This window comes from Hemicordylus capensis, chromosome 2 (genome assembly GCF_027244095.1).
Source record: "Hemicordylus capensis ecotype Gifberg chromosome 2, rHemCap1.1.pri, whole genome shotgun sequence".
NCBI classification, from domain to species: domain Eukaryota; kingdom Metazoa; phylum Chordata; class Lepidosauria; order Squamata; family Cordylidae; genus Hemicordylus; species Hemicordylus capensis.
Window position 1 is genome coordinate 249028703 of NC_069658.1, and position 12695 is coordinate 249041397.

Below are 12695 nucleotides of genomic sequence, written 5' to 3' on the forward strand. Positions count from 1 at the left end.
TCTATCTATCTATCTAGTGCTTTCCAGACTAGCTGCTCATAAGCAGCAAAATGCCTCCATTCAGGCAAGTCGCCTTTGAAATGTAAACAGCAGGAGGAGCAGTCTCGGGGAAACTAACAACCCGAAAAAACAGCAGCTTTTTCACGCCAGATATACAATGTCCTAGCTCTATATTGCAGCATTTAAATTACAGACAAGGCATTGGAAATGTGGATGGTACCCTGCTGTCCAGGTAGGGACTGCAGTGTCACGACACAGGAAGTGTGGAAGCACACTTCCAAGATATGTCCTGGCCCTGTTGTAGGGTCTAGTCTGGAAAGTGCCCACGTGTAAAGCATCCAAGTTACAATATTAAAACAAAACACTTTGGCAGAATAAAAGCAATTAAAAACAATTCACAGCATAAAACAATTAAAACAATTTCACAGAGCAAAACAATTAAACAGTTTAAAATTAGTTTTAATTAAAAGCCTGAGAAAACAGGTATGTCTTAAGGGTCTTTTAAAAAAGCAATCAGAGATGGAGAAGTTCTTATTTTGATAGAGAGTGCATTCCAAAGCCCAGGCTGAGCGCGCAGCAACTGTAACTGGACCTCCCCAGGGCCTTTCACCAGCAGCAGGCTTTACCGCAGGATTAAGAGGGGCGAATTACTGCAGGTTACAGGGCATATTGGATATTTCGCATTTGCCCCCTAAAATGACGCAAAAAGTGGATTTGTTTACCCTGTACATAAATTGGGCAAAACTCTAATGCACAATGAAAAATCTAAATCTTGTATGGAGTGCTCCCCAATAGCTCGCAGGGACTTCGACGTAAATCTAGATGATATGTGAATGCACACCTGCCCTTCCCATAGTGAAGGGAAGTAGAATTGCCATCTGGGAACTGGCATTGTAGGAAGCTTCCCCACTACTGCACCTGCATGCACAGTGGGGGGTAGAGTGAATGTTGACAATTTGCACTGCTTCCAGAAGTTGTCTGTGTAACCTGAAAATATGTCCCTAAGGGCTGCACAGCCCTCAGGGACATATTTCTGAGAGGCACGTGCAGCATTCAAACACCAGTGCTTTCTTAGTTAGATGTTGACTTAGGCCTGTACAAAGCTTCGGCCAAAGCCAAATACTCCACACAGCCCCTCTAGCACCGAGTGGAAGCAACTGTCCCACTTCTCAGTGTCATTTGCACAGTGCCAGTGAGGTTCCTGTAAGGGAAACAAGGCCCTCTTGATCCCCAGCACCATCTTGGAAGGCGTATACAGAGCACTGGGAAGTGTAGTCCTTCCCAGCACTTTCCACATAGAGTTATACGAGGAAAATGCTGGAAAGAACTACACTTCTCAGGGCTCCGTACATGACTTTACTTGGACTTCAGGGCTCTGTTTCTCTTGAAGTGCACACACCCAAACCCTGGGGAAAACGCAATGCTTCGCAGAGGTCAGTGCTGTGTGACATGGCTCTAACTTTGACCGGTTTTTGCCACTATTGAAAAACAGTGAACATCACTGGCTTACAACCTACAAACAAGACACAAAAGGGATAGGGAAGGAAAGAGAACAAATGAAACTTGTTTTTGAAAATGCCACCTCCATTTGGTGCTACCAAAGCTGGGAAGGACTTTGAAAATATATTTTCCACCACAGTTTTCTTTGCACATTTTCCATACCTCCAAATATGAACTTTCAAGATCCCCCTTAAAAAATAAACCCACATTTTTAAAGGTTCCAATGAAAAGAAGCACGATTGGTAGTACAATTAAAAATATGAAAAACTGTGTTGACTGATGTCAATGGGAATTTAAAAAACAAACAAACTCTTTGAGTCAGTTTGGTTTAATGTGTAATTTTATGCTGGTCTCTGACCGTAATAAAGGCTTATGATATGATATGATATGAGTCAGTTTGGTGCACTGGAAAGTAGCTTTTTGAAAACTGAGCTGTTTCCTGATCCCCAGTAATAAATGACCTTACACTGATGTTTCTTACAGGCAGAATTTTAACATGTCTCTGCTTTCATTTGCTCAGTGCAGAGAAAAGGTAGAGAGTTCTGCGCCAAGACTGATATTCTCCTCACTTTCCAAACTTTTATGGGACTTTCCTCCTGTTGTGTGGATTGGTTTAGGGTGAAGAAAACCAGAAAGCCAACGGTAGCTTTCCCCACAGTCTGAATTTTTTAGTGATTCTTTTCTCTCCTGTATGATAGGTCCTCTGATGCGACATAAGGCTTGACTTGAGATTATATTTTTCTTTGCAGTCTGAACTTTTTCTCCTGTGTGGATTCGTACATGTGATAGAAGGCTTGAGCTGTGATAAAAACTTTTCCCACAGTCCGAGCATTTATATGGCTTCTCTCCTGTGTGGATTCTCTCATGTGCCACCAGATACCATTTCCGGCTGAAACTTTTCCCACAGCCTGAACACTTAAATGGTTTCTCTCCTGTGTGGACTCTCTCATGGACTAAGAGGCTTGAACTCTGACTAAACCTCTTCCCACAATGAGAGCACTTGAATGGCTTCTCACCCGAATGGATTCGTTCATGCGCCAGGAGATTTGAAGTGCGACTAAAACTTTTCCCACACTCCAGGCACTTGTACGGTTTCTCTCCTGTGTGGATTTTCTTGTGCCCTGTAAGGTTTGACCTGTGACGGAAACTTTTTCCGCAGTCTGCACATTTATACGGTTTCTCTCCCATGAGGATTATTTGAGACTGAAGAATATCTGAACCCTTTCTGACAATTCCTCCAATGCCCACACTTTTGCTTTGTTGTTCACCATGCAAGATTCTTTGCTGAGCTTTGGTTGCATCTCTTTCAACATCATCTTCCAGACAACAAAGTGCTCTAGCCACATTCTTTGCTGGGTTGTTCTCCAGTTCTCTCCCTGGTCCCTGATGATTCTCGTATGTTAGTCTCTCCTTATAATACTGGAGAAATTTGCCTCTCCTCAGAGATATTTGTTCTGGCAGCACTTGCTCAGGTCCTTCCTGATGAAAACAACTCCCCTCCTTGCAGACCGGCTTATCATCTGCAAGAAGAAATAGAGAGACAGGACATGAATCATATCTTGCTTTGGATAATCTCTCAATTTCTAAAACAAAAACCACCACCCACAGTGGATTGTGTGAAGGGGGTCAGTCACAATAAGTCTGCTATGCTTGAGATCAGGGTCATTTTCAGGTGACAATAAACTGTGTGATGTGAGAAGTGCATGCAAGTTCTAAGTGAGATCTTGCTCACTCTCCACACACTACTGCGGGCTTCTGTCCTCTTTCCCAGCAGGATCTCACACTATGTTCAGATGGAGAGCAAGGGAGGCATGTGATTTTTGCATTGCCAGTTGTTGGTCAGCTTTTGCTTTCTGGGAATACATGGCAACTGGAGCACACTACCCAGAGTACGGGAAACACCGATATCGGGCAGCAATGATATAGGAAGATGCTGAAAGGCATCATCTCATACTGTGCGGGAGATGGCAATGGTAAACCCCTCCTGAATTCTACCAAAGAAAGCCACAGGGCTCTGTGGTCGCCACAAGTCGACACTGACTCAACAGCACAACTTTACCTTACTCTGATCCTTCAGTCACATTTGCTCGTGTGTGTGTGTGTGTGTGTGTGTGTGTATTCATGCATGCATGCTGGGGAGAAAATGTGGCTAAAGGATCAGTGTAGTGTGCTCCAACATATATACTGGCTGACATGATATGTATGATTTATATATATGGCCTTCTTGTACCTGGTGTTCAGGAGTGTGCGACAGGATGTGAGCATCAGCTTCCACACCTTGTCGCACAACACAAGTCTGGTACACAAGCTTCAGTCTTAACAGAGCTAACCAATGCAACATCCTTGTACTAGCACAACTTGTTTGCATCCTCATAGCATTAGCTTGGATGTCAGGTAATTTTAAAACACACACACACATATATAGGCTGACATGATACACAAGTCCTACAGAGATGGTAGGATTGTGTAGTGCTACCAGTGTTGCCGCAGTTCCTACACCTGCCCCCATTTGTGACAATGGGAGGAAATACGGTAACACCTATAGCAGTACAGTGGCACTCTTGCTTCTGGGTCTGCAGCAGCAGTTCCACAAGTCCTGCCATCTCCATAGGGCTTGCATATCATGCCCACCACCATGTTTTTATGGTACGTTGCTTTGAGCAAGCCTTGGTTTAGAAAAGCAGGATAAACAGGACACAAGTTAATAAGTAAAAGTATCTGAGATTCAGTACTGTGAAGAAAGGAATAAGGAAATGCCATCCAGAATTAGGGAGCATAACATTTTACTTCTGGAGAATCAAACTGTTACGTCGCCGTCGTCATTGTGTCATCAATGTACATGTTGATTTTTAGAGTAAAAAGACAGATAAGTGAAATTGCCTCAGCAAGAATCCAGTACTGTAGGCACAATGGACACTTACCTTGAGAGCTCACAAATTCACCCCTCTGCTGCTTGGTTTCCCTTCCAAGCTGTCTGTTCCAAACATCCAACAGATCCTTGTCTTCTGTGGAAGAATTTGCAGTCTCCTCCGCAGGTGGATCCTGCTCCTGAAACAGCAGGAAGAAAACCATTTGGTGGGGAAGCAATATTATTAAGCAAGCTGAAGTGCATAAGCAATGCCTGGCAAAATCTTGGGGGGCAGGCAGGCAGGCAGGCAGGGGCAGCTAATCAACTAGGATAGGTGATCTGTGATTTGATCACTGTTGGTCCATCCTGGCTGAATGCCAGTCAGTCACAGTGTAGAACTGTGATTGGGAGGTTTTTTGCATTGCACACAGCGTGCTCCACAGGAGTGCACATGGCTTAGGGATCTGGGATTTACTTTGGTTTATTTTGATTGTGTGAACTGGCCCAATGGCACTTCCATGAAGTAATCTAGTCAGAATGTCAGTCAGTATATTTGAGCCCCCACCAGTGTTCCCTCTAACAGGAATTCCCAGATGTTGTTGACTACAACTCCCAGAATCCCCAGCTGCAATGGCGTTTGCTTAGGGATTCTGGGAGTTGTAGTCAACAACATCTGGGAATCCCTGTTAGAGGGAATTCTGCCCCCGACTACTATTGGTGAGGGAAAAGGAGAATGCCATCAAGCCACCTCCTGTGAAGAAGTTCCCCTCCATTCTATAACCAAACTTAACTATAACTAACTATAGTTAACTATAACTAACTATCCTTATCTATAAAACGCTTGGTGTCCGTCCGTGGACGGACACCAAGCGTTTGTCCGTGCCTCCCTGGCCTCTTCTGGGCATGCGCGAAGCACATGGCCAGAACAGAGCCAGGGAGCCAGGACCGCCAGCACCCGGCGGCCATCTTGGGCGGCCAGAAGCGGCCGCCCCGAAGAAGCCGGGTAAGCGGCGGCGGGGGACACTGGCCGAGGCGGCGGCAAAGCCGCCGCCTCGGCCAGAGGAGACGGCGCGGCCAAGGAGGCGGCAGAGCCATGGCCGAGGCCTGGCTGTGCTGCCGCTTACCTGGCTTCTTCGGGGCGGCCGCTTCTGGCCGCCCAGGATGGCCGCCGGACGAGGCGGCGGAGAAGAATGCGGCGGTGGGCCCGGGCAGCGGTGGACCAGGCCGGAGCCGCGGGCGGCGGTGGGTGGAGGGCCCGGCCAGAGCCGCGGGCGGGAGGGGTAATGGCGGCGGTGGTCTGGAGCGCAGAGCTCCCCTAGCGCCCGTTATCCAACGGGCTACAAAGCCACTAGTAACTATATAATATATATAGTTAACTATATATAATAACTATAGTTAACTATAACTATAACTAACTTTTGTACATATCCACAAAATGACTGTGTATTTCCCTCCAATTTATCCTTGCTTTCAGTTTTACTTTCTGCCTCTGTCGTTTTCTTTGTGTCATTTTTAGACTGTAAGCCTACTGGGGCAAAGGCCGGTCTTCTCAGTACTTGTAAAGTGTCATGTACATGAATGTCACAATAATAAATTGCTCAAGTTGCACAATGTATGTAGGCAGCTGAATTTGGATGATAGCCAGTATGGTCTAGTGGTTGCAGTGTGTTGGACTAGGACCGGGGCATCCTGGGTTCAAATCTCCACTCAGTCATGAAACTCACTGGGTGACTCTGGGCCAGTCATTTATCTCTCAGTCTAACCCACATCATTGTTGTGAGGATGAACATAGCCATGTGCACTGCTCTGGGCTCCTTGGCGGAGGAGCAGGATATAAATGTATACACATTAAAAAAAATAGATAGATATCAGATTCTCTCACCTGCTTTTCACATCTGGCGGACTCTTGCTGCCTCAACAGAAATTCCTCTGCCAGGGACACCGCCTGGGCACACGACTCAGGGCCATGTTCCCTGACCCAGCTCTGCATTTTGGGGGGCAGGACAATCAGGAACTGCTCCAGGATCAGCACCTCCAGGATCTGCTCCTTGGTGTGTTTCTCCACTTTCAGCCACTGACGGCAAAGTCCTTGGAGTTGACTCCAAACCCCTCTGGGCCCTTCGGCTTCATGGTAGGTGAAATGCCGGAAGTGCTGGCGCTGTCTCTCCCTCATGAGGGCCTGCCCTTGCAAGATGGCGGCCTTCACCTTCCCGTAGTCTCCCCTGTCTCTGGCCCCCAGACTGCTGAAGGCCTGCTTGGCTTCTCCACTGAGGGCAGGCAGGAGGAGGACCACCCACTTGTCTCTGGGCAACCGACACACTGAGACGACTTGCTCGAAAGAGGTAAGAAATGTATTTGCATCATCCCATGGCATGGGATCCTCGGACATCTGAGGGTTCCCCCATCCTGAGTCAGGGGACTGTGCTGTTGTCAGAAACTCTTGGCATTGAGTTTCCCAGTGATGGGGCAACCCCTCCTCTGGTTCCTGTTTAACACACTTGGGTTGAAAGCCTTTTCCGGTCAGAAACTGCCTGGTACTCTCAGAGCTTTTCATCATATGCAGGCCTTTATTGGCTGCTTCTTCCAGCCTCTTCCACATTCTGGAGCCTTGATGGACTTCACACATTGGCCTCCAAACTGTAAATAACTATTGACAGCTCCTATAGCGAGGGGAGCGGGGGTTGCCTGTCCCCAATTAGCAAGAAGAGCCTAATTGGGGGGAATAAATATAACCAAGAGTCATGCAGAGAAGTTAACCTTTTGCAGAAATTAACAACCAAATAGCAAGTATACAGGTATATGCATAAAGGGCTGACTTCCAGTCTAACACTGTGCTCGTGAACCAGTGATGGACCCACGCAAGAAGGTCACATAGCGGAGTAGTTGCTCAGCATTGCTCAGTCTCTTGCACTCTTGGCCTGCTTGTGCAACAAAGACCGTGGAGAGTTTTGCATCATTCCCTGCAACGTAGGTGAACTAACGAAGAGGTTTCATAGGACAAGGTGCACCACAGCTTCTGCAAGTGCACCCTGATGCACCAGTGCAACATCCTTCGCTCGTGCAACAAGCATTACTTTGGATGTCAGCCATTAATTATAATTTATTTAATATTTCTTTAGTATATTTATATACCGCCCCATACAAAAAGGTCCCTGGGCGGTCCGCACAATATAAAACCAATTAAAACATTAACATAATTAAAACAATTTAACATACAATAAAAACTCTAAAACTGAAGCTTTAAAATGATAAACTAAAAGCCTGACTAAGCAGGTATGTTTTTAGGTCCTTCTTAAAAACACTCAGAGAAGGAGAAACTCTAATTTCGTTAGGAAGCACATTCCAGTATCTCATGGCAACTCTAGCAAAGACCCAGTTTCAAGTTGCCACCAACTGAGCCAGTGGCAACCGCAACGTCGCAGGCTTGCGACGATCTCTAAACTGTGCAGGCGCGCCTCACAGTTGGTTAAAGATGCTGGCCCTAACGGATGAACCGAGCATCGCTCCTGGGGCTCCCCCCACCAGCGGCCACCCCGCGTCCGCGGTAAGAGTTTTAAAAAACCAAACAGTGCAGGTTGGGCAGGGTGGGCCCCCCAAAGGAGATTTCGGGGGGCCTTGCACGCGGAGAGGGGGCCCTTGTGCGTGGGGGGGGTGGCCCGTGGCTGGGTGGTCCGGGCACCCAAATTACCTTGGTGTGCCCCTGCACTCACACAACACTCCTCTGGAACACAGGCTCCCAACTGAGCAGAACTAGATAGTGTAACATGTTTTGCAAGCACAGCTTTCGTCTGGATGTCAGCCATTTTAAAATCCTATGGCTGAACTTCAAGTTCTCACAAGAGAACGTTCAGGTCAAAATTAGCATAAGGGGGACCAAAGGAAAAAGTTGTCTGCCCATCACACAACAGTTGATGGCTTTACCTTCTGGGGGCGGGGGGATGGCAATTTTATTTGAATGCACCACTGAGAGACCTTAAAGCTTAAAGGCCAAGTTGAAGACAGCTCATCCTGGAGAGACTCTAGTTATGTGGTCTCTAAGAGTCCATACCAACTTGACAGCACTTAATCAATCAATCAATCAGCAATTACATGTTGCATAGTTGAATCATGAGGAGAGCTGGTCTTGTGGTAGCAAGCATGACTTGTCCCCTTATTTAAGCAGGGTCCACCCTGCTTGCACAAGAATGGGAGACTTGATGTGTGAGTGTTGTAAGATACTCCCCTCAGGAGACAGAGCCGCTCTGGGAAGAGCATCTAGGTTCAAGGTTCCCTCCCTGGCATCTAGGGCTGAGAGAGACTCCTGCCTGCAACCTTGGAGAAGCCGCTGCCAGTCTGTGAAGACAATACTGAGCTAGATGGACCAATGGTCTGACTCAGTATATGGCAGCTTCCTATGTTCCTATGATGAGTGGAGCTGAGGGCAGGGGTACTGATGTACAGTATAGAATAGAGGAGGGTCAGATAGGAGGGTCAAATGAAAATGATCGAGGTTTATAGCAATGACTGAAACGAACACTGCAGGAAAAGGTCCTCTCTTTTTGTATCCGCTTCTCCCTACCCCACTAAGTGGCAGGAAATTCTACTTACATTAGGATTTGGGCTTGCTTGTATTGAGAAGGAAGCCGACTTCTTTGTCTCCTCTAATCTGATATTCCTGGCTCAGTGGCTCTGTTTAACAAACGGGGCTTTCCTGCGTCTTCTGGCACTGTTCTCTCCTTTGTCAGCAACCTCAGAATGATTCCCCTCTAAACATCTTTTGAACTTCCTTCCTCCCATAGACTTAACATTAAAATCCTAGATATCTATGCGGGTGCAGTGCAGCCCGCTTCTCCCAAGGAAAGGGCAGGGAGGAGGCAGGAAGTGGCTTCATGTGTTTCCGTTGCTCTTCTGCTCCTGCTGGGGCACTCTAGCAAGCAGAGGGACGCTAAGTCCATTTAACTCTTGCAAGAACCTGTTTTTTCAGGGCTTTTGACTGATAGGCAGGGCTGTGCCTGAAATTTCGCACTAGGGCTGTCCCCCTCTCCGCCTTAGCCATGTGCCTTTAAGAGCTGCATAGCAGGCAGAGTTTCAGCAAGTAATGCATGTCCTCATAATGGATTTTCCTTCCATGCAAGGAAATTTTGCATACACTGGGGACCTAGCACAGCAGCTGTTAACACCACTAAAACTCAGCCAGATAAAAACAAGGCAATGCTGCTGGCTTTCCACACCATTATCAGCATTTATATCCCTGTTAGTTTGAAACGTGCCGAGTTGTAAATACCACCCATTACTGGCTGATATCCAAATGAATTCTGCTCTAGCGCAACAAACAAAGTTGCAGATATGCAAGAAGGTCACGTGACTGCATGGCTGCTCATAGTTGCACAACCATTCCCGCTCTTGGTACTCTTGTGTAAGTGGTGTGTTTGTGTAAAAGAATAGTGGGATAGAGGTTGACTTCCAGACTAGTTTGGTGCTAGTGCAATGAGAGACGTGCACACCTAACAGGTTTGCAGAGCTGCGCAACACTGTAGTGCTCTGTGATGTTGCGCAAGCACTAGTGGAAGACCTTATCCAGTACACATACAAGGGGCATATCCACTGACTATGCGGCAGCTATTTTGGTGGTGGTGGGGAATAGAAGACGTAACGTTGGCAGGTCAGTGGGCTGTTACAGGGGAAGGGAAATCAGAAATCTAATAGCTGTTTCCCCTTCCAGCTGCCCTGCCAGCTTGTTGACTTTGGAGAGCAGTGCCAACCATCCACAGAGCCTCACACTGCTCCTTTGTAATGCCAGGTCAGTCCAGAATAAATCAGAACTATGCATGATTTGATTCTGGATGAAGGGGCCGACCTGGTATGTATAACTGAAACTTGGTTGGGGGAGGCTGCTGGCCCAGTCTGGCCCCAGCTTCACCCTCCAGGGTATTCTGTTGAGGAGCAGGTGAGAGGACGTGGGTGGAGTGGTGGAGTGGCTGTGGTCTATAGGAGTAACATCTCCTTTACCAGGATCCCTGTTGAAATGTCAGACAATATCGAATGTGTGTACTTGAGTTTGGGGTCCAGAGATAGACTGGGACTTCTGTTGGTGTACCAACAGAAGACCTGCTGCCAACAGAGTCCCTAACTGTGCTGATGGACTTTGTCTCTGACTTGGCGTTGGTGGTGGGGAACTTCAATGTTCACTTTGGGGCCAATTTATCCAGAGCCCCCTCAGGAGTTCATAGCAGCCATGCCGACTATGGGCCTATCCCAAGTGGTCTCGGGACCTACGTACATTGCTAGTCATACGCTTGATCTGGTCTTTCACTCTGATCACGGAGGAGTTCTGTGGGTGGGGACTCCTGCGATTTCCCCTTTGTCATGGACGGATCACAATCTGTTTAAAGTTGGACTCACAATCACGTCCCACCTCTGCAGGGATGAGGGGCCTATTAGGATGGTCCACCTAGGATGGTTATTGGATCCAGTGGGATTCCAAGAAGCCTTGGAGGGATTTAGTGTTGGCTTTGCCGGTGATCCTGTTGATGCCCTGGTGAAGAACTGGAACAGCAAACTCACCAGGGTGATGGGCATGATTGCTCCTAAGCGTCCTTTCCGACCTGCTTTGAAATTGGCATACAGTTCTTCATGGTATATGGAAGAACTACAGGGTCTGAAGAGGCAAGGTGGATGGCTGGCATGCAAGTGGAGAAAGACTCCACTTTGGAAGACTGCCCAAAGGCTTTGGAATGCACTCCCTGTTGAAATAAAAGCCTCCCCGTCTCTGACAACTTTTAAAAGGTCAGTCAAGACACATCTGTTCACCCAGGCTTTTAATTAGATTTACAGTTTTGATTGTTAACACTTTTAACATGTTTTAATTGGTAAATTGTTTTAATGTTTTGATTTTGTTTTAATGGTATTTTTTATTGTAAACTGCCCAGAGATGTGAGTTTTGGGCAGTATAGAAATTTGTTAAATAAATAAATACATAAAATAAGGTTGCACTACAAGGTTGTATAATCAGTTGTGCAATATGTTGTGCAATGCATTGTGCAACTTCTCAACATCTTCTGTTATCACAAGGACTAGTCTGACAGACATTCCTGTTTCGGTGCAATGGCTCTGCACTATGACCTTGCAACACTAGTCTGGAACACATATAGTTCCCAGGGGCGTAGCAAGGTTGGAGTGGGCCCAGAGACAAGATTTTAAAATGGGCCCCCCCCACTCAAAGTCCAGGGCCTCCGCACACCCCAGGCCCCCAAGGATTTAAGTCTGATATTCCAAAATAAGTATGCTGCCTGCAAATACATTTCACTGAATACACACACGCACACGTCACAATATATAGTGATATACATTGAGTACTATACATTTGTTTTACTTTTAATGCCTAGAACACACTAGAAAGATTAATGATTAAAATGGGCCCCTCGCTGCAGATTAGCCAAGGCGACTTTCAACCATGCAGGGTGAGCCTATGTTTGTTTTCTCAGAATTCTGAACAAATTCAGTCAAGTTTGATTCCAGGAGGTTTTTCACAGGAGGCTTTTAAAGCCCTTTAACACACATCTCCTCTGGAATAGAGGTGCTGCATTCACATGTTGGCCAGATTTACCCTGAAGTCCCTGCAGGTTATTGGGGAGCAGTTCACACACAAGAAAAATAAAATAAAATAAAAGCAGAAGACATGCTTCACAGTTCTCACTCAGACCTTCTGGGTTGCAAAACAACTTGAACATAAGTGCATTTATAAATGAATGAATAAAATAAATATAATACTGTTTCTTCCAGAAGTTTTTGTAATTTTCTGCCATGAAACAAGCCACTTATAGGACTTTTTAGATAGTTTTTTTAAAGCCAGCAAATTTTCCAAGCTGTTTAAAAATAAATATTCAGAGACTTCTCAGTCCTTCCCCCCCATATCAAAGCCCTATGGCAAGCAGATCCCTATATATCCGGGTGGGGGGGTGGGTGGGGAAGGTAACCATAAAAAGGAGTTCACACTCTACCTGGCAGCAGGGGGTCTTCTGCTGCAGAGAACAGTGGAGGCCTCTCTGGCTGCCTCCTCCTTCCTGGCTGGCTTGGGCCCTACTGGAGTTCAGGCTTCACAGAGGCCTACACCAGACCTCCCCGCCCACCCGCCGATCAGCTGAGAGGCGGGAGAAAAGGAGCTCTTTGCAGCTTGTCTGCTGCCTGGATTGCCGGCCAGGAGAACAAGCTGGAGAGACGGCGAACAGGGCAAGTGGCTGAGGGGCCTTGGGGCTGGGCAGGGGGCAATGGGGAGTCACGTGAGGTGCCTCTGGGGGGCCCCTCCAGGCAGTGGGGCCCCCAGACAACTGTCTCCCCTTGCCCGATCGTTGTTACGCGCCTGATAGTT

At 47.0% G+C, this 12695-nt stretch overlaps 2 protein-coding genes across 4 annotated transcripts in view; one reads left to right on the forward strand and one right to left on the reverse strand.

Annotated features, from left to right (window-relative positions):
* The window catches only part of LOC128343035 (zinc finger protein 271-like), a 159866-nt gene that overhangs the window by 21102 nt on the left and 126069 nt on the right, over nt 1-12695 (forward strand). The window lies entirely within an intron of this gene.
* LOC128343064 (zinc finger and SCAN domain-containing protein 31-like) lies at nt 439-12442 on the reverse strand. 2 transcript variants are annotated; one of them, XM_053291539.1, is made up of 4 exons: nt 12328-12442; nt 6231-7057; nt 4422-4548; nt 439-3020 (listed from the first exon to the last, which is right to left on the reverse strand). In XM_053291539.1, the coding sequence occupies exons 2-4, from the start codon at nt 6972-6974 to the stop codon at nt 2017-2019; spliced, it is 1875 nt and encodes a 624-aa protein (XP_053147514.1). In that variant the 5' UTR covers nt 6975-7057; nt 12328-12442; the 3' UTR covers nt 439-2016. The 2 variants fall into 2 exon arrangements, with proteins under 2 accessions (XP_053147514.1, XP_053147513.1); XM_053291538.1 differs by lacking the exon at nt 12328-12442 and adding an exon at nt 8936-9215.